Source organism: Mytilus californianus, unplaced genomic scaffold, assembly GCF_021869535.1.
Source record: "Mytilus californianus isolate M0D057914Y unplaced genomic scaffold, xbMytCali1.0.p SCAF_8, whole genome shotgun sequence".
NCBI lineage: Eukaryota > Metazoa > Mollusca > Bivalvia > Mytilida > Mytilidae > Mytilus > Mytilus californianus.
Window position 1 is genome coordinate 80,354,326 of NW_026262734.1, and position 22,205 is coordinate 80,376,530.

Here is a 22,205-nt window from a genome sequence, read left to right on the forward strand (position 1 = left end):
TGCATAGATGATGCCACTTTACATATGCTTATAAATTTTGCATACATTGTTAACATATTTCATTTACAAATACAGGTTTATATAGGAGTGTATTGAGAAGAACAAATTAAAGTGAAGTACAGATTGGACCTGATTTGAAAGATGAGCTTAGAGGTACATTCTTAAAATCATTATAGATAAATGTACCAAACAAATTATGAAAGCCATCACAATAGACTGACAATAGAACAGCAAAAATATGAAAAAGAAGGTGTGGTATGATTACCAATGAGACAACTCTCCACAAGAGACCAAATGGTGGCTATTGAATAATCAATTTTGAGTTTCATCAATTATTTATCTTTGATTAGGATCGGTTAAAAAGTAATTTGATATTGAAAATCAACTGAAAATTGTACCCTGATTAAGATGTATGTCTATAAGTATAAAAGCTACAAGTAGAATGATAAAATTTCAAATATTGTCATAAACTCTTAAACAAGTAAAACAATGGCATAAACATGTTCAGGTAATCACTGTTAAAGTACGACCGGTATAGTAATGTTATAACGGTAGCATTCACTAAGAAATCAATGTCTGCTTTTGTTTATCCTTCGTTTATTTTGTGTCCAACATCCATTATTTTTCAGTAAAAAAAATTCTTTTCGAGCTTTGACAGCCGGCAAAAATGAAAATCTAATTCTCACATTTGCAAAAATTGTTATGTTAGAAAATCACTACTTAATTAATATGAATAAAGTTTTTATTGTTGCATGTTGGATGCTATTTCGCATCAATACAATGATTTCTGAATTTATAAGAGATATGGGATAAAAGTCTATGAGACAACCCAAAAAGTACGAAATGATAAAGAAAACAAAAATAATTTCAAGGATGAATAGAAGTACATGTTTGATGAAGAAAAGAGAATAATATGGCGCTTAAAGATAAAGAATAGGACAATAAATGTAAAATAGAAAAGTTGGCCTGACAAAAATTAAGAAATTAAGACCCAATCCTGACCCGCGTAGATATTTACCAGGGTTCCAATTATTCTCTTTAATGTTATAATTAAAACACCCATATCATGCAAGTTGAAATATCATAAGTAGAATAATGTTAATTATTATTTTCAGAAGACATTTGTTTATCCAAAACATTCAGAAACCAATGAAGCATCAAGGACGTTTTCCATACTTTGAACCAGACACATCCTGATGCATGAGTAAATTTAAGAAGAAAGATCAACTGGTGATACGCATTTCCGTTGATTAACACGTACATGTATATGATGATGAGAAATCAGATAGTATTACTTACGTATGCTGACACAGATCGGAAACTATACTTGTGCTAAGATTTTTAAGAAAACAGTGTTTTTGTCAAATCTCATTGTGGTGCAACTCATTGAGTTGAAAATGAACATAAATATTTACTTTCAGATATTGTTATTGAATTAACAATTGAGCTTCTGTGATTATAAAGTTAGAAATTAGTTTATAACTTTGTGAATTCTTAAATAAGGCTTTAACAATGACTTTTACAAAGGGGTTGTACAATGAGACAGAAGTATATAGCACTGTCCGTGTATCTGGTACTCATTCTTGTGAGGCTAGCTTTATTTGTTTTTTTGCTTTTTTTGTTGATGAATGTATAACAGGAAGTGCTAATCCAGTCGACATATCCGGTTCCACAACGATCACAGTTCTAGATTTAGATTTTTCACCCCAACCAGATCATACTTCTATAAGCTATGACCACCACTTGGCACCCATCGTCGGCTGTTTTCGTCTATCTGTCACACAAGATTTGTTTTATTACATTAATGAATTTTGATCTTAATACTGATAACATCATGCTTATTTAAAAAAAAAATGGTCTCCTTTACCTACATTTTCTGCTGTCCTCTTTTTTAAAATAGTGTCAGAGTTTTACTTCATATTTATTTTAAAAATGTTCTACATCTACACACTCGTCAAATGATTCTTGGTCACTAGTTATAAAGGCAATACATGCATGTAATTATCATGACTTCCATATTTTCTGCTAGCTGACTTTTGGTAAACAGGATTGTTGTCTCAGTGACAATTCTACAACATATTATCATATACAAATATTGCCCACGTATTCTTTCCAAAACATGTTTGCAGATGTTGTTCCCGTGTAGGTTAAATTTACCATTTCAAAAGACAAGTATTAAGAGTTTTGACCTGATTCCAGTATAGCAAGTTAAATTAAAAAGGTCCGTTTGAATTATATTTTGCTTGGGGTTTATTTAAGCTAAAAATAACCTCTAACCGGTAATGTTTTGCAGTGCTATAAAGTTGTAAATATAACCTTACATGTCCATTATCCAATGTTTTTTTTTATTAGCACTTTGGGATTTTACTTTATTATATACAACAATTGTGATTAGTTTGTGTTTTATATGGATGAGTTTTATCAATGTTTGTTTTAATCAATAAAAAGTAGAAGTGTAGCGTGTATTAAGGTATATATTTAGACTCCCTCTAAACCAGATTTGATCAACTATATCTTATGAAAAAGGAGTAATGGACTAAATGCCAATGAGACCACAACCCAACGACAAAAATAACCAAACACCATCTAGAAGACACAATATAGGTGTGTATATGATATGTCAATATGTAAAGTTTAAAATCGTTCCTAGTCTATAAAAGTTGAAAGTCAATTTAAAAGAAACGATCAAAAATTGATGACGAATAACATTACGATATGATACACGATAAATTCTGACTTGGGACAAGCTCATGAAAATGTGCTGTGGGGAAACTTTTTTTTTGTCTTAACATAGTCTTCTTTTAATCTCGATCAATTAATTTTAAAAGGGTATATATACAATAATATACACTAAAAACCAGTACAGAAACAGCACTTAACTTGAAACTAAGGATACAGAAGATAACAAAAAAGCAAAAAAAAATAACAAAATATACCATAATAGAGAATGCTCCCAGTTACTCAAAGCATGCTCAAAGTACTTAACCTGCTGAACAGAAATCATGCCGTTCTACACATATCGGTTGATGTACGCATAGAAGATTTCATACAGGTATGTCATAAAAAGTTCATGAAGACATGATTGCCTCAAACTTTAAAAATTATACTTATCCTAAAAGTACAAGAAGCAAGTATACTCATAACCTTTCATCATATTGTCCTTTGATCTTTATGGACAGTTGTCTTATTGGCAATCAAGCCACATCTACCTATTTTCTCATGTATTATTATGTCTATCAAGCCAGGCAGACAGGTTTGAAAGACAATTCCTACATATTTAAGCTAAACAATATTACCATAATACAGGGTACTTAATACTACTTTTTATCAATTCTGAACGCGGATTTATACTTCCGCAATGAGTCCATACTCGTGATAAAATTTAGTAAAAGTTTTGACCAATTTATGATATCAATATCTCTACTATAAAAGACTTTTGGTAACGAAAATTATGTCTGAATCACAATCTAAAATATCTGCATGATAGAGATTATAAACCAATGTCATAATATGGTTAGAAATATGCTCTATGTTTGCAAATAAAAGTTTAGATATCACATTATCATGTTTAGTGTTAGTCACGGTAAGCTGTAACATCTTTATGCCTTTTGTTACTCTATATATCTGAACATTTCCATTGGTCCCGCAGGATATGTGGTGATACCTTCAATGAGACATCGACGCAATGAAACAAATAACTAAAGGATACATTTGTTCTTTTTTATTGGTGTCTCTTGGTTTCTTCTCCCCGCTTTTTACTTATGTTTCTGTTCAAAATCAGCTAATGATATGCCCAGTAGTTCGAATGATTTCTTTTTTATATTGGGAAAATCTACTGTTTCACAACTTCCCCTTTGCTCAACATGCGAGGGAAAACTTAAACTCTGCGGTAGGTTCCACATGCCCACTATTGACAAGCGGATATAATTACCGATTTCTTTTCATTTCTGACTTTGACAATAATTACTTGTAATATTATAAGAGTGTCATGCTTGTTGATGCATGTATAGCAGGAGTTGCTAATCCAGTCGACATACCCGGTTCCAAAACGGTCATATATAGTAGCTCTCGAATTTAATTTTTCAGCTCACCTGAACCAAAGATCCATAAGCTATAGCAACCACTTGGCGCCCATTGGCGGCTGTCGTCGTCTATCTGTCACAGAAGGAGATTTATCTTTTACATTTTCTTCTCTGAAACTGCTGAATTGATAACGACATATTTTTACTACAATCATTATTGTGATATCTTCTGGCTAAATTATGTCAGTCCGAAGTGTTTTTTTCTGTTGTTGTTTTTTTTTTTTTTTTATTGTTACATCTATTTACATTCACCAGGAACACTCAAACACAACAATTTGAAAACCGGGGTTAATACTTGAACGCGTCATGAATCTATTTACATTCACCAGGAACACTCAAACACAACAATTTGAAAACCGGGGTTAATACTTGAACGCGTCATGAGCTACATAACTCTACATTACTAGTTAAACTAAAATTTAAAAGACCGAACTCCATCTAAGGTCAACTTGTCTTAGGGAGTTTGAACCTTAATTTATAAATAATTTTGATATATATCATCTGAGAATTGTAGAAAGATGATTGTGTTTCATCCATTTATGCGTTTCTTGCTACAATCTTGAAATCTACAAAGATAGAGAGAAACTCCAACAGCAAAAATGATCCGATATCCAAAATATACAATAAGGTCAGTCTAATCGAAATCGGCATTCGATTCCCTATAGCAGTTATTATTGCCCTTCAATAACGACTTTTACCGATTTCTGTGGGTTTTTTTTAATGAAAATGTATGTAGATAGAGAAAGTGTGAGCAGCAAAATTAATCAGCAAAATAAGATCTTTTAATAAGTAAACATGTCTTAAATCGGTATTTTTGGTATTCTTTGTTTTGTTTTTATCGTATAAGTACACTTTGTATAGGCCACGCTTTATTTCAACACTTAATTTTGTTGCTATATATCGGTGTCGCCCTACCAAAACAAAATATTCAGAATTCAGGTAAACCAATATCGTTTCTTCCTAAATGATGGATGCCTGAAGGAGAAGCACAAACATCATTTGTATAGTTTTGAGTTTGATCTACCAAGGATTCAACTTCGCGCATGACATCTCTTACCTGGGAGTTTTTGCGTCAATGAAAAAAAAAAATAAACTCTTATGTACAGGACCATCTTCGTGTATCTTGACTGCCATTCGGCCAATATATTGACAGCAACCCAACCACACAATATCGAAACACTTCTAGAGGTAAACAAACAAAATATACAAGTATGTATTGATACAATTTATCAAAATACAAGTCACCACGAGACTAAAAAGTAATGAATCAATATAACAGACACTTTCACAGATCTATCCTCAATTTCAAATTCCCTTGAAGACGAAAAATACAATAGATGACTAAATGTAAATTGTTAATTAGGGAATAATCAGATTTTCAATTTCAGTTAACATATATTTTAATAATTAAGTCTAAATTTGTTGTACATAATTAATTCTTTCTTATGGTATTCAATATGTATATATGTATGTTGTGATAACCATGTCACGTGTAGTCCATTCTGTTGATTTGATTAGTCCTTATTTGTCAGTTTAAAGGCTCGGTTGTCATGTAATTGCGAATTTGCTGCCCTATAGTTTGAATATATTTTTCTATATTTAAAATAACAATAAGCAGCAAAACAATAATATCACAATTATCATAAAAAATCCATACCGCTATAAACTTTAGCATGCAAAGAGTCAAGGAAATGATAAATGCTACAAATAACGACAAGCTGAAGTTTTTTGATGCAAGGAGAAGAATCCCACATAATATTGAAATGTCATTTGCAACAAAATCAAACCAATAATAAATATTATATGAAATGAACACAAGAATCATATAAGAGTAATAAAGAAAAATATATAACATATATACCAAGAAACAGCAAATTAACACCAATGCAGTAATCATACCTAAAGTTAGGGTACACTCAAAATATTTGAGAAGAACTGTTAAAATAAGTACGATCCGTAAGCACATGCGTATTAATTGTGAAAATGTATGGCTGTCAATAAATAATACATAAAGTAGTTTTATAAAAGCAACTGTGGCAAATCCTATCAGAAACAATGTTCCTAACATAATCAAGATGTTTAAAATGTCTAAGTTTATCAATATGAATTTCTTTTTCACAATTGTGCAATAAGTTCTTATATCCATCGGTGTAACAGACCATTTCCATGACAACAGCTTCAATAACGAAATAAGAACCTGGTGCCTTGATCCAACTACCAACGCATCTCGAACTACTGTTGCACAGTTACGCGCCAAAAGATGATATTGTTTGCTTGGCTTGTTGTGTGTCCACCAGTCAGTTATTTTTGAAGCGCTAACAAGATCACGTGGTATTCTGAATATCCCATCTGCAGGTCTCATAGCAAAATGTGAACTGTCTTCTTCGTACGATGATGGTAATGCTTTTTTTATGGTAGCCTAAATTAACAATGATAAAGACATGAGACATTACATGTATATGAAATATAGCTATACTCGAAAAGACATAATTCGTTCAGACAAGACTATTTTTCAGAATACGAACTCACTTCAAAGAAGCTGTTTTGGGAAAGATAAAATGGTGGATTTGCCTCATAAAACATTTGTTTGTTCACTATTGAAAATGATTTTAAAAGCAACACATTGTAAATCAACTATTATTGCAGCTTTCGAGTATTGACAGCTGGTAGAAACTATTATCTGAAATATATATATATATATATATATATATATATATATAGCACTCAAAGAGGGTCTCATGTTTGGGGTTCTGATCCCTTATCCCGCTTATTGTTTGTCAGATTCCCGTATACCACTTATCATTTTAATAATAATAAGGCTTGTAATTTCACGTGTCCCGCCCGACTTTGTTTCCCGTTTTCACACACAATAATTTGTCTTTCACGAATCACGCTTACAAAACTCGGCCAATGTCGTGTCACGCTTAGACCCCAATGAGACCCACCTCAAATGGGTTGTCCATCGCAGTAGAAATGATGAAAAAAATTATTGACATATATAGATTCTTTATCAAATCACCGTTTTAGCCCAAATCTATTAACTTGTGTTTTTATATCTTTGTTCATCAATACTGAAAGTATATGAAACAAATCAGTGTTTCTATAACATGAATGTAGTAAGCATTACAAGAGCTAAATTTCAATTCTTACTTTTTGTTGAAGTTTAGTCTTGTTATTAAGTGGATACCAGCTTATATATGTTGAGTTGTTGTCAACCTCCAAGGAAACATGTCCTACGCTCCCTATTTCGGCGTCTGGATTCCAAACATAAATCGTAACCATAGTTACACTGTTAAAAACAATTAAAATGCTTATATAAGTGCTTCAAAGTTGATCAAATAAGACATTTAGATGTCTTCTCCTTCTTTTGCAGCAAAACCAGTTACATGAAAAATGTGCAATATATATTATATAACGTACAACAAAGTTATTAGGGCGTCTGTAGGCCATTCGGAAGGACGATTTCAACATTACTACTATCAGCCCTCGGTTCAAATAGTTCCTTTTAAGCGTAGAAAAGCATTATCAAGAAAATCATGGTAGGAGTTCTTAACATACCTTCATTGTTAATTTGTTATTACAATAGTAAAATTCAATTAATACCAAAACAAGAAACATTTAGGAAAATAAATGTACACGTCATGCGACTGATTCAAAGATAGCTGAATTGAATTTTTCGGCACAAGAGAACTGGTGTTATGAAAAAACGATTCTCTAACAAATATTCTATCGCTATGAGTTCCGATAGATAAATAAAGGCGAAGGTATTCAAACATAAAACATGGATCATTGAACCCATGAGGCAACTGATATGAAGGATTTGAATATGTTTTTTTTTGTTTGATTGATGTGTTTTTGACGTATCCAGCATAATCATTTAAGTGTGATACATGTTTATCAATTATTTATAGACATTGAAATGACTTTTATAAGTGTTTTTTATCACAGTGCCCGTTTGGGATGTATGTGCTTTAGCACATACTTACAACTTCTCGTCCAATCAAATTGCCTGGATTTGCCTTCTTATTTTCATAGTACATAATACTTTACCCGTGTACTAAGTAACAAAGCATGAATGATTACAAGGGTAAGATTTCGTTGTATCGTAATCAAGATATTAATACAAGAATTGAAAGTGGCATTTTGAAATAAAATTATGTGTCCCAAATTTTTAAAAAAAGTTTGTAATTAGTTTTCACATTGATTTTTAATTATCCTGGAAGTAACAGGATTTAAAAAATATTTTCAACAAATACAAGTTTCTTTCATTTGGATAAATATAACATCTGTGGTCCTTAATACCTTGATTAGGAGTACATCGCTATCTTATAATCGTGGTAATTTATCATAAATGCAAATTCAGTATAACTTACGATCAGTTTTTATCTAAGTTTTTTTCTGAAAAGAGACACCGGTAGTGTTTTGCCAAAGAACGTCTCTTCTCAATTTTCCGCATTATATGATGTTTCTGCTATAAAAAATATTCTACTATTTAAACGGATGTCAAGTTGTTTCAATATTCAACATTCAACGTTCAATATTAATTTTTTTTTTTTTTTTTTTTTTTTTAACTTTAATTTTTTTTATCGTTTTCAACATTCAATTTTCGTTTTCAACATTCAGCATTCGTTTTAAACATTCAACATTCGTTTTATCATCTTTCAACATTTGTTTTCAACATTCAACATTCGATTGAAACATTCAACATTCGTTTTCAACAGTCAACAATCATTTTCAACATTCAACATTCAATATCAACAGTCAACATTCGTTTTCAACATTCAACATTCGTTTTTCAATATTCGTTTTCAGTATTCATCATTCGTTTTCAACATTCAGCATTCGTTTTCAACATTCAAAATTCGTTTTTCAACATTCAATTTCAACATTCACCATTCGATTTCAACATTCAACATTCGTTTTCAACATTCAACATTTGTTTTTCAACATCCAATTTCAACATTCAACATTCGTTTTCAACATTCATCATTCGTTTTTCAACATTCAACATTCGTTTTCAACATTCAATTTTCGTTTTCAACATTCAGCATTCGTTTTAAACATTCAACATTCGTTTTATCATCTTTCAACATTTGTTTTCAACATTCAACATTCGATTGAAACATTCAACATTCGTTTTCAACAGTCAACAATCATTTTCAACATTCAACATTCAATATCAACAGTCAACATTCGTTTTCAACATTCAACATTCGTTTTTCAATATTCGTTTTCAACATTCATCATTCGTTTTCAACATTCAGCATTCGTTTTCAACATTCAAAATTCGTTTTTCAACATTCAATTTCAACATTCACAATTCGATTTCAACATTCAACATTCGTTTTCAACATTCAACATTTGTTTTTCAACATCCAATTTCAACATTCAACATTCGTTTTCAACATTCATCATTCGTTTTTCAACATTCAACATTCGTTTTCAACATTCAACATTCGTTCTACAACATTCGATTTCAACATTCATCATTCAAAATTCGTTTTCAACATTCAACAATCGATTTCAGCATTCAACATTCAAAAATATTTTTCAAAAAAAGTTTTTTTTTCAAATTTTTTTTATTCTTTTTTTTTTTTCAACATTCGATTTCAACATTCAACGTTTGTTTTCAACATTCAACATTCGTTTTAAACATCAACATTCGTTTTATCAACATTCAACATTTGTTTTCAACATTCAACATTCAACATTCGTTATCAACAGTCAACATTCGTTTTTCAACATTCGATTTCAACATTCAACATTCGTTTTCAACATTCAACATTCGTTTTCAACACTTAACATTTGTTTTTCAACATTTGATTTCAACATTCAACATTCGATTTCAACATTCAACATTCGATTTCAACATTCAACATTTGTTTCAACATTCAACATTTGTTTTCAACATTCAACATTCTATTTCAACATTCAACATTAGTTTTCAACATTCAACATTAGTTTTCAATATTCAACATTCGATTTCAAAGAGGGGCAAAAGATACCAGAGGGACAGTTAAACTCATAGATCGAAAATAAACTGACAACGCCATGGCTAAAAAATAAAAAGTCAAACAGACAAATAATAGTACACAAGACACAACATAGAAATACTAAAGACTAAGCAACACGAACCCCCCCAAAAACTGGAGGTGATCTCAGGTTCTCCGAAGGGGTAAGCAGATCCTGATCCACATGTGGCACCTGTCGTGATGCTCATGTTATTACAAATCCGGTAAATAGTCTAATTCGGTAGGTCATATTCGTGGTGAAAAAGGAAGTGGATTGTAATTACGACATAAGGAACATATCCGATAGCATCTGTGAAATGGTTATTCCATAACGGTCAACCAATTCGTGATGGCGTCCGTAAAATTTACGAAGGGATGATTTCGACTTCACCATTTTGGAACTCTTGGTTTAGTAGCTTCCTTGTGAGCAGCAACATTCAACATTCGTTTTCAACATTCAACATTCTTTTTCAACATTCAACATTCTTTTTCAACATTCAACATTAGTTTTTCAACACTCGATTTCATCATTCAACATTCGATTTAATCTTTTTTATATGGAAATGATATTTTTATATCTTGTTGCTAGTCATTCGCATACAGACAAGAGGATTTAGAATGATGTATATTTGTACAAAACGAAGACGAATCCATGTAAAAAAAACGATTAAGAAGTGAGAGCAAAGACTGGTCGGCCCGGAGTCAGATTAATGTGTCGGGGAAGGGTGACATATCTTCCAGCGGACTGTTACCTTGTGAACTATACCATTAAAAATCCGAATCGGCGTGTCAGTCTAGTACAAAGCAGGGTTAATATTCTTTTAACATTAACACGTTCTCGTCCTGAATATACGTATTATTTGCCACTGGACGTTTAACAGCCTTTTATAATCATCATCTGAAATGTGTGTGCACGTCTAACGCTTTACATGCCAATGAATTAAAAAGAAAGCATTCAGTTTTGCAGTACATGCGCTTATAATCTTGTATTTCATCACTTAACAATGCCTGTGATTTTAGTCGATCTAATGTATATGTAAATACACCAATACAGACGATGTAAATTAAGGGTTATGCAGATAACCAAAAATATTATTTATGCAATATAACAACAAAATGATAAAGAGGAACAGGTATGATAAGTGTTATGTTTGGCCCTCATTCAAAAACATATATATGCATGTCATTAATAACCTTTGTACAGAAATTTTGAAAGCAATGATTTCTATTATGTTCAGTTGAAACGAAAAGTAGCATATCAACGGTTTTATTCAAATTATCACGTATGAAGTGCTTTAATTGTCTGTATAAATAAGCACACTTCCAAATAAGATTTAATACATATGAAACTTCATATTAAGAAAAGAGTTGAATCAATTTTATATGCTTGAATGGCGAAGTTTTACTATAAAGCAAGTGAACGTGAACTTTCTTGTAAAAGAAAATCCTTCATATTGTCAAAATCTTCATAAATGTACTGATATTGAATTATTGTCTTCTTGTACACTAATTCGCCGATATTTTTCCGTAGGCAGTGACTTTAACTACAAGACCTCTCGTTACAACTTTGGCCATTGCACAGCGCAAGTGTAATGGGAAAACCGTGATGAAATAATGAAAACAAACGTGCACAGGAAGGTAAATAGTAATAACTGATTCTTAAAGAACAATTTCATACAACAAATAATTTAACAAGTGTTAAGGAAAAGTTTAATTATCAAATTGGAACGCATGGAAAATATAAAAAAAAAAAGAATATCAGAGCTATTCACTTATTTGTCATGCTCTCCACGTGCTATGTATTGATTGTTTATCAATGTCACGATCAGGTAAACTTCGGCAACAAACTCGAAAATTATATAGCTTGCGATCAACAATCACTGAATGAAATATTATTTGTCGATAATACCTTATAGGTCAGTAATAGAAGTGGGACACTTAAAGACGTATCGTATCTGTATCTGATACGTTGACGTATATGAACGTATCTATTGGTTATTGTTAAAATACATGTAGCAATCGAGAATAGGGAAAAGAGTTGGAAAAAAAAGTGAAAGGTTAATGACTATTTTTGGTCTCTATCAATTTTAATACCTGAATTGTTTTTTAGTAATTGTTTAACAGATGTATTTAAAATGTGTTTATATACTAGCTTCTTGTATGTCAAAATCATGACTTCTTTTATCTATTGTTACATTTGTTGCCCTAAAGGAATTGTTTCTACGATATATATTTAGTTACAGAAACTAACAATACAATTATGAAAGCATGGACGACAGCAGAAGCTAACATCTACACACATTTAACAATCACGTGTTTTTCGTGTCAATCTTATCTGGGAACAGTATATATATATATATATATATATATATGTTCCTGATCTTATATACTTGTATATGTTTTAGCACTCGATATTTAAATCATTAGAACTACCCAGGCGTGAAGTTGAATTATATTTAACAATTAAAGTTTACGTTGACAATATCTATACGCGTACTTTAAATTTGCTAATAAATGAATCATTCAACATCTGCAGAGTCGGATTGGTGACTGATACCAATTTTAATACATTTAGCAGGCAATACTTTTTTTTTCAAATAGTAAAAATGAAAGAGAACAAAAAATTTCATCACCCTTTCCCTATTTGTTAACCTCTCTTATCCTTGTTCTCGAAATTATCATCACAGTTTTTGACTCAATCATTATCTATATCTGCATTAGTATCATTTAAATTCATGCCTGAAAAGTGACGATCGATGGTCTAAATATCGAGTGTTTAGATATAAACGAGTAAACATAAATTGAAAACTATCGTGTAAAGAAGACTTTTTTGTTAAATAAACTGAATGTTCCTGTCAAGTTTTGTCATAATCAGTTCAATAGTTTGAGAAAAATCTAGTATAATGTAAGATGACATCAACAGCGATTCGAGCAAAAAAATTCAAACCAAGCCGCATCATGATAGAATATAGTGTTGACCAATAAATGATCAAATATTTATCACATCTGCCTACAAACAGTTGAATATGATGCAAAAGATGACTTTGGGATGATAAATACTACTAATGGACCTCTTTGTCTTCCTTATAAGGTCTCTTTTGGTCCATTTATACCTCTCATTTACTCAAAATTTCTACTTTTTAGGCCAATAAATAAAAATTTTGGGGTAACTTTCACTCATTTAGGATAGAAATGTTATTATAAATGATTAATTAAAGTATTCAAGCTGTATGAACTATCCATATAAAAGTTTACTGTCTCCAAGGAGGTTTCAATAAGTCCTTACGTAAAACTTAAATTTACGCCAAGTTCCAGAGAGGGACATAAAAAACTTCTCTTTTGGTGAATTATTTGTTGTTACTGCTTTAAAAATAATTTCATTTACTTAAAACTATATATTTATTAAAGTATTTCTTAGGAAAAGTTTTCTAGTATAGCAGAATATAAGAAATAAGGAGAAAAAGCTCCCCAAGACTCTAAGTATGGCTTGTTCTGTCAACTAATATTCATGGTAAAGTCCTATTTCAAGGAAATTTTCTCATAAAATGTATTTTGGAGACTCAATCCACTCAGAATATTTCATTATTTGTAATATTTCACTTAAATAGCAAGAAATTTTAACACATGAGAGTACTCACAAGGTCAAAGGAGCTTCCCATATTAAGAAGACTTTTTTGTTAAATAAACTGAATGTGACTTTTTTCCTTTGTAATACTGGTTATTTCAAGCATTCCTGTCAAGTTTTGTCATAATCAGTTCAATAGTTTGAGAAAAATCTAGTATAATGTAAGATGACATGCAACCGGATGTGACGTACTATGATTTGGTGGTATTACACCTTAAAAAGAGAGTGTATTAATGACCGAAAGACATCTAACATAACAAAAAAAAATCCACATAAACATGTACTATTTAAACACGTAAATAATCAATTTTGATCAATAACCCATAAATACGTTCAGATACGTCAACGCATCAGATACGGATACGATACGTCTTTAAATGTCCCGCTTCTAATAAATACAAAAACGTGGACTTAGTTCAGTATATATGCATGCACTGGATCAATAATTTAAAGGGGCACTATCTACGAGATATATATAAAATCTAAAATATTATTTTTTTTTGTTCAATCATTAATGAAAATGAAATAAGAAAATTATAATTCGCTTTTAGCAGCCAGTATGGTTCAATTTTGTCAAAATAAGCTAAGAAACATTGATGATGAATAATTCACTTGTCTGAGAGTGAATATTTCGACCTCATTAAATCCGTATTCATGTGAACTTCAATTTAACCCCTTAGCTAGAGATGGATAATGCATGAATTGTGCGTGTTCAGTTATTTAAAGGAAAAAAATGTCAACATTGAAATTGAAACAAAGGTAAACCATTCGATTGACTGATTCGATCCACACAAATCATTCTTATACAGGTAAAAACGATGATTAACATTTTGTATTTTTAATCTATGATATGAAATTAAACAGATTTAGAAAAATCCAACTGCACGAGTTCGCTATCTATTTATATCTATATGTATATTTATATCGCTTAAATGACCATCGGAGGTCTTCGGAGGTCAACTCGATAGTTATTTAGATGGCGTCTAGACTAAAATACACACGAAACGAAGCTACATATTATCGAGTCCATGCCCTGTGAATTGTTTATTTGATACTTTTTATAATTTGGATAAATGTTTTACATTGTTATAAATCAAATATGAGAATTTGAGTCAAATCGGTGAACATGAATTTGACAGTTAGTGCCCCTTTAAAACATTAAAATTACAAGAAATTCGTTTCATATGACTTTAATGTTTATGACCCCTTCTGTAGCCATTTGAATTGCGAAATTTTCAAACTGCAATAGTATCAAAACAGCAAAAATAATGAATAATAGAGATGGGCCATTTTGTAAATATATATACCAAGGGGGAACTTCATGCAAAAGCATTATTATTTATTGTTTCATTGCATTTAATAGAAAAAGAGGATTTTGTGGCAAATAAAACCAAGATTTTTGTAGAAAATCCACAGACTTTAAAAAAGAGATATTTGTTATAAAATTTTAAATATAGATTATTCACTTGTTTTTCTATGATGTGCCAGGATTTATTGTTTACAAAAGTCCTAAACAACCTCGTGATGAGTCACTAAAGTCGAGCGCACCCTAGAAGGTGTACTTGAATTGGTCCATATTTATATTTGTTTAAACTAATATCTAACTTTATAAACTTGTTTTAAGGAAATCATTGCTAGGACTGCATGCAATTATCCTCTATCTATCAAGCACCGAATTGCCAAACATGAGAGTACAAGAGGAAAGGCTGTTGATTTTCTATAAAATTTCCATATGTTTAGTATTGAATCAACACAAGGAAACAAAATCCTTCTTTTTGAAAAGAAATTAGTTACAAATGAATAGTGATTCAAATTAAGTTCACCAAAATCTTAAATACAAACAACGATTTTAGATTATTTGTGCCCCCTGAAGTATGTCTTTGGTAAAGTTTGATGATTTTTCTCGTGCCATTTTAAACATTATGCTTTTGTCTCTTTTAATTCTTGTCCAGAAATATAATTATATATATAATTATTATAATGTATACTTTACAAAAATATATATGACGAGGTTGTGGTACAAGGTATATAGCCTAGTTGATTAGTCGTCTATTCGTCCTTCAACAATCAGTTCGAAGGGCCTCGCCCCTTCGTTTCTCTTTTCGAGTGCTAAAACGAAAGGGAAAGTACTTGAAAATGTGATGGAAATTTTAATTTCTTTAATATAGAAATTGTCTGCATAAAAATGCAAAAACATATTGTTTTTGGGAGTAACCAGTACATGAATTAACACTAGTAATACGAAAGTAATTAAGATATACAATTCCTTGGTAATACTTACAATTGCGTCGTGATAAGCCAGCTCCTTGTCAAACTATTTACACAGAACTTTCATCACACATACAGGTAAAAATAGCTTACATATTTTTTAGAGTGCATTTCTTTCTAACACAAACGATGCAAACGGCTAAGCGCGCTCATGTTTTGATCATTTGTTTCTAACATACGTTTGCAAAGTTTACATAAACTTTGACAAACTATGCACTCGCTAAAAATGCGTCTACAGTTTGTCGTTCATCGGTTGTTAGTACAAACGCTACATTTGTTTCTAACTTCAACCTGATTAAACGATGTATTTGTTTCTACGTTTGCAAAAAGTCTGTTTACCAACAACATGTGCATGCATTATTGGAAGTTCAAACAGGGTCAGTAAACACTGATTTAACAATGTATTTGTTTCTACTTTTGTAGCGTTTAGAAAACAACAACAAACGCCACACAACGTTTACAAAATTTTGGTTAGAAAGAAATGCACTCTTAGATAAGGTACAAACTACACAGTTATTTCATTATACATAAACATATGAATGTCTTCTTACTTGCGTACCTGTAGTGTCAAAATGTACAACGTTTTGTTTAGAAAATTCTATTTACGTAATGCAAGGAAAAAGTATACTTAAATTTCGCATAGGATCAAACATGGAAAGAAGAATATTTTACCCTATTTTCGTGCGAATCATGATTTCACCTGTTTGGATAGTGTTATTTCGAGATTACTACTGTTGGCATTGTCTTATTTAATGATTTTCTCGGTTGATATTGTGTAATTCCATGATACTCCTTTTTGTATTATGTGATTTTATGACAGCTCAAATAGGTAAACTGGTGATTTCAAGATTACTCTTAAGTTGGTATTTAGTAATATTATGATTACTACTGTTGGTATTGTGTGATTTCATGATAGCTGATCTTAATATTGAGTAAGTTCATGATTACTCCTGTTGGTTTAGTGTGACTTCATGATTTTTCCTGTTGGTAAAATGTGATTTCATGATTACTGCTTTTAGTATTGAGTGACTTAATGATTACTCCTGTTGTTATAATGTGACTTCATGATTACTGATGTTGTTATTGCATTGATAATTATACGTGATTTTATAATTATTACAGTCGGTATTGTGTAATATCATGATGACTTTTGTTAGTTAATACGTATGATTTCATAATTACTCCTTTTGGTATTGTTTGATTTCATAATTACTCCTTTTGTTTTTGTATAATTTCATAATTACTCCTTTTGTTATTGTATGATTTCATGGTTACTCCTTTTGTTATAATGTGACTTCATGATTACTCCTGTTAGTATAGTGTGACTTCATGATTACTATTGTTGGTATAGTATGATTTAATGGTTACTCTTGTTGGTATTGCACTCTGCACTGTTAGCCACTAGTCTGATGCCCCAGAATGGTAAAATATTATTCAGCATAGTAAGTATTTAAAAATCTTTGTTTAGAAACGGAAGAAAAATGTTGGAATATTGGTATTCAGACTAGTAGTAGGAGAAGATTAATTGTGATGCAGACTGGTATTCTTCTTCTCCTTTAGTTACGAAATACCATCATCGTTTTGGGGATAATTTTCCAGCGCATGCCTGTATGAGGTTGTTTTAAGTTTATTTCATTTTTTCTTTTATTTATCATGTTTATGAAATTTACAATTTTTATAATTTTGATTGTTTTCCATTTTTTATGGGTTTTTTTTATATTAAGATAAAAACAATAGGCACATTTAGTTTAGGTGCGAGAATTATTCAAGGAGGACTTAATGAGTGAGTGCATCCTTAAAGTTGTCTGTAGAGGTTTGGTTTGACATATCAGGTGGTAATTTATTCCAATCTTTGATTGTTTGGCTGAAGAATGAAAATTCAAAACTGTCTTTGTTACATTGAAGTTGTCTGTATGCTTGTTGGTGGGTAGATCTTGTTTTAGACTGGCATTTCATGAGTATACCTTGCGATGGGATTGCAATTTCATTGTTTATGACTTTGTTGAACATTAAGAGTTTGGTTTTCAACCTGCACTCTTGAAGGTTTGCCAGTTTAGATTTTCTAGCATTTCAGATACACTGCTGGTATTGTGATATCTGTTGCAAGTATTTCGTGCAGCTCTTCGTTGTATATACTTGTTCCAATCTATAAATATTTTCGGAGGTGTGTGGATCCTAAACTGTGCAGCAGTATTCTAATTTTGGTCTTACTATAGTTTGATAAGCTCTTTCCTATACTATTTTGAGTTAATTTTTAGATTTCGTTTGATTGATAATAAGGATTGATTTTCTTTTGCTGTTTGACGTTTGGTATTTATTGTATGTGTTTGTTACATTTGAGGTCCGAAGAAAGTGTAATGCCTAGATATTTTGCTGATTGGACTTGTCTGGGATATGGCAATGCATGTTGTAATAGAAATGCTTTTTCAGAGGGGTTTGTATGAAGGATACCTTCACTTCATAAAGATCCACTGTCGGTGTTCTCATTTCTTTGGCTTTTTATATAAGAGTGTAGCATTTTGGGTTGCTTGTTGAAATATTTCTGGTCTGGTTCTTTTATGTCGATGTCAAAGATCATATTTTCAATGTATGCTCAGTATGCTTTTCTCATCTCTTTTTGAAGTTTGGTCTTTATCTCTTTGTATTTATTGTTGTATGATGAGTCATGATTTTTCTTTTTGTAAAGTTTGTTTTTCTTTCTGATGAATCTTTTTAGGTCTTTATTTATCCATGGTAATTTTTTTCTCCATTTTCTTTCGTTGGTATATTTTTGTTGATGTTTTCTGTCGTTTTTGGTTTTAAAGGTGATCCATAGATCATCGACAGTCATAGTTGTCTTGTTCACTTTCAAATAATCATGTGTTAGTATGAAATATTTCTTTGTGTTCTCCCAGTCTGCTTCTTTTTTTTGTATATACGTACTTTATGTGGGTGTTGTTTTGGTGATGGTATAGCAAAATTTATTTCACAAAAGACAATGTCATGGTCACTTCCTCCTATAGGTGGGAGGGTCTCAATTATATTGACAAAGGATGGATGTCATGCACATTAAGTCCAAAGTTCTATCATTTCTGGTTTTCTTGTTTATTACTTGTGCTAAATTATTATCATCATGAATATTAAGCAGTTGTTGGTGTAATGCTGAGTCAGGTTTATTTGGTACTGTCAAATTTTTTTCCCAGTATATTTTGTCAAGGTTAAAGTTACCACTTAGCCAGACGTTTGCATTTGTTTTTTTGCACGCAGTATTAAGAGAGATACCAATGTTTTATAATGAATCCCCTTTATCTGAAGGTGGTCTATCGTACGCGACTAAGTATAGTGTTTTATTGTTTGGAGATGTTATTTTTGACCAGATTATTTCGCAGTCTGTGTCATATTCAATTACTTGTGATGAGATGTATTTATTTGAGACTGCTAACAATACTCATCCATATCCGTCTTTTCTATTTTTGTTGTAAACAGTGTATTCGGATGGTAATATATACTCGTATGGTGATATAAAACTTAAGAGTCAGGTTTCTGTGCCATTGATTATGTCTGTTTCACAGGATTCAAATACTTGTTTTTATTTCAGATTAATTTCTTATTTTTCATAGACTGAAAATTTATGGTTAGTGTTCTCAGTGGTGTTTTACTTGGTTTAGGTTTGTTTTTGTGAATTTTATTTTGACTATGATTTTATTGGGTGATTTAATATAACTGATGTTGGTTTTTGTGTGATTCGTGATGACTGCTGTTGGTATAGTGTGGTTTCATGATTACTTCTTTATATATTGAGTGACTTCATGATTACTTTCGTTGGTATAGTGTGGTTTCATGATTACTTCTTTTAGTATTGAGTGACTTTATGATTACTCCTGTTGGTATTAAATGATTTCATGATTACTCCTTTAGTTATAGTAAGATTTCATGATTACTCCTTGTGTTATAGTATGATCTCATGATTACTACTTTTAGTATTGAGTGACTTTATGATTACTCCTGTTGGTATTAAATGATTTCATGATTACTCCTTTAGTTATAGTAAGATTTCATGATTACTCCTTTTGTTATAGTATGATCTCATGATTACTACTTTTGGTATTGTTTGATTTCATGATTACTCCTTTTGGTATTGTATGATTTCATGATTACTCCTGTTGGTATTGCATGATTTCATGGCTACTCCTTTTGTTATTGTATGATTTCATAATTACTCTTTTGTTATAGTATGATTTCATGATTACTCCTTTTGTTATAGTATGATTTCATAATTACTCTTTTATAATAATATGACTTCATGATTACTCCTTTTGTTATTGTATGATTTCATATTTACTCTTTTGGTATTGTATGATTTCATGATTACTCATTTTGTTATTGTATGATTTCATGATTACTCCTTTTGTTATAGTGATTTCATGATTACTCCTTTTGGTATTGTATGATTTCATGATTACTCCTTTTGGTTTTGTATGATTTTATGATTACTCCTTTTGGTATTGTATGATTTCATGGTTACTCCTTTTGTTATAGTGTGACTTCATGATTACCCAAAAAGGTAAAGTGTGATATCATGATTACTGATGTTGTTATTGCATGATTTCATGATTTCTACAATTGGTATTGTGTAACATCTTGATTACTCCTGTTAGTTACGTATGATTTCACGGTTACTCCTTTTGTTATTGGTTGATTTCATGATTACTCGTTTTGGTATTGTATGATTTCATGATTACTCGTTTTGGTATTGTATGATTTCATGGTTACTCCTTTTGTTATTGTATGACTTCATAATTACTCTTTTGTTATTGTATAATTTCTTGATTACTCCTTTTGTTATTTCATGATAACTCCAAAAGGTACAGTGTGATATCATGATTACTTCTGTTGATATTTTGTAATTTCATTATTACTCCTATTTTTATATGTGATTTCATGATTACTTGTTTTTGTATTGTGTGACAAATTTCAGAAAGCTCTGATTTATAGTTCCTGAGGAAAAGGTAACAAATTTGTTTTGGGTGACCAACCATACAGACTGATAGAAAGACAGAGGCAAAACAGTATATCCCCTTCCTTTTTAAAACATAATCCAAGCAAAACAAGCGAGAACATAATCTTAAACTGAATGCAGGAGAGTTAAGTATTGAATACAAGATCAAAATATCTTCTTTTCTTTTATTTGTTACTCATAATTATCATTTCTTAATGAATAATACTACATTATTTTTTGTTTGTTATCAAAATATGAAATGTATTCAAAACACAGTATTTGATTTGATTTTGATTTGATTTTTGGTGTTTTAACGCCACTTTTAAGCACCGCTTTTGGACTATTTCAGGGCGGTCAGTTTTTATTGGTGGAGGAAGCCGGAGTGCCCAGAGAAAACCACCGACCTTCGATAGGAAAACTGACAATCCTAGTCAATTAAGACTGGAGTCGAGTACACCCGCACGAGCGGGGTTCGAACTCAAAACCTCAGTGTTGACTGGCTAATGATTACAGTAGTAACTACTTAGACCACTCGGCCACAGTATTTGATAAAAAGTATCAATTTTGTTATCTGTTTTCACAAATTTGAAAGCAAGATGTATTTCAACAAATTGCCAACAATAAAGTAGGTGAAATCAAAACAGATTATTTTCAGTGAGAAAATGAGGCTAATTGAACAAAAAGGTCAAATTCACAACATCAAAGAAAGAAGCTTTGATGTTTAAAAGAGAAATCTTTTTAAAAAAAATAGGGAATGTGTCCATGGGACACAGATGATGCCCCCTCTAGCATATAACTCAAGAACTGTAAAAGTGACGCTACCAAAATTTGTACTTGATCTGAGTTTTGTGGTAATAAGCATAGTTTATAAGTTTCATAACATTTAGTTGAGGCAAACTCAAGTTAGAGAAAGGAAACGAAAAATTCAGCAATTTTTCCATTTGTAAAGGGGCATACCTCTAGAACGGTAAAAGTAACACCACCAAAATTCCAACTTGATCTGTGTTTTGTGGAAACAAGCATTGTGTATAGGTTTCATAACATTTGGTTGAGGCAAACTAAAGTTAGAGAACGGAAACCAATTTTGGGACGTACGTACGTACAGACGGACAAGGGTAAAACTTAATGCCCCCTCCGCTACGGCGGGGGCTTAAAAAACATGGAATGCATTCTGTTCAGCATTATCATATCAGAGGGTCTGGATGGGGGTCCTCCATTTTTGTATTCTTTATATTTTTTTC

The 22,205-nt window shown here is 31.2% G+C and overlaps 2 protein-coding genes across 2 annotated transcripts in view; one reads left to right on the plus strand and one right to left on the minus strand.

The window, feature by feature from the left end:
• LOC127713038 (uncharacterized) overlaps window positions 1-2,458 on the plus strand; it is a 56,807-nt gene extending 54,349 nt beyond the window's left edge. Inside the window, exons 4-5 of the mRNA XM_052219637.1 lie at window positions 76-153; window positions 1,116-2,458. The gene's annotated coding sequence lies outside the window, so the exon portion shown is untranslated. The remainder of the gene's footprint in view (window positions 1-75; window positions 154-1,115) is intronic.
• Window positions 2,459-5,535: 3,077 nt separating this feature from the next.
• LOC127711757 (uncharacterized) lies at window positions 5,536-16,049 on the minus strand. The gene is made up of 3 exons (XM_052217870.1): window positions 16,000-16,049; window positions 7,233-7,371; window positions 5,536-6,501 (listed from the first exon to the last, which is right to left on the minus strand). Exons 2-3 carry the CDS (start codon window positions 7,362-7,364, stop codon window positions 5,611-5,613), a joined length of 1,023 nt encoding a protein of 340 aa, XP_052073830.1. The 5' UTR covers window positions 7,365-7,371; window positions 16,000-16,049; the 3' UTR covers window positions 5,536-5,610.
• Window positions 16,050-22,205: the final 6,156 nt, after the last annotated feature.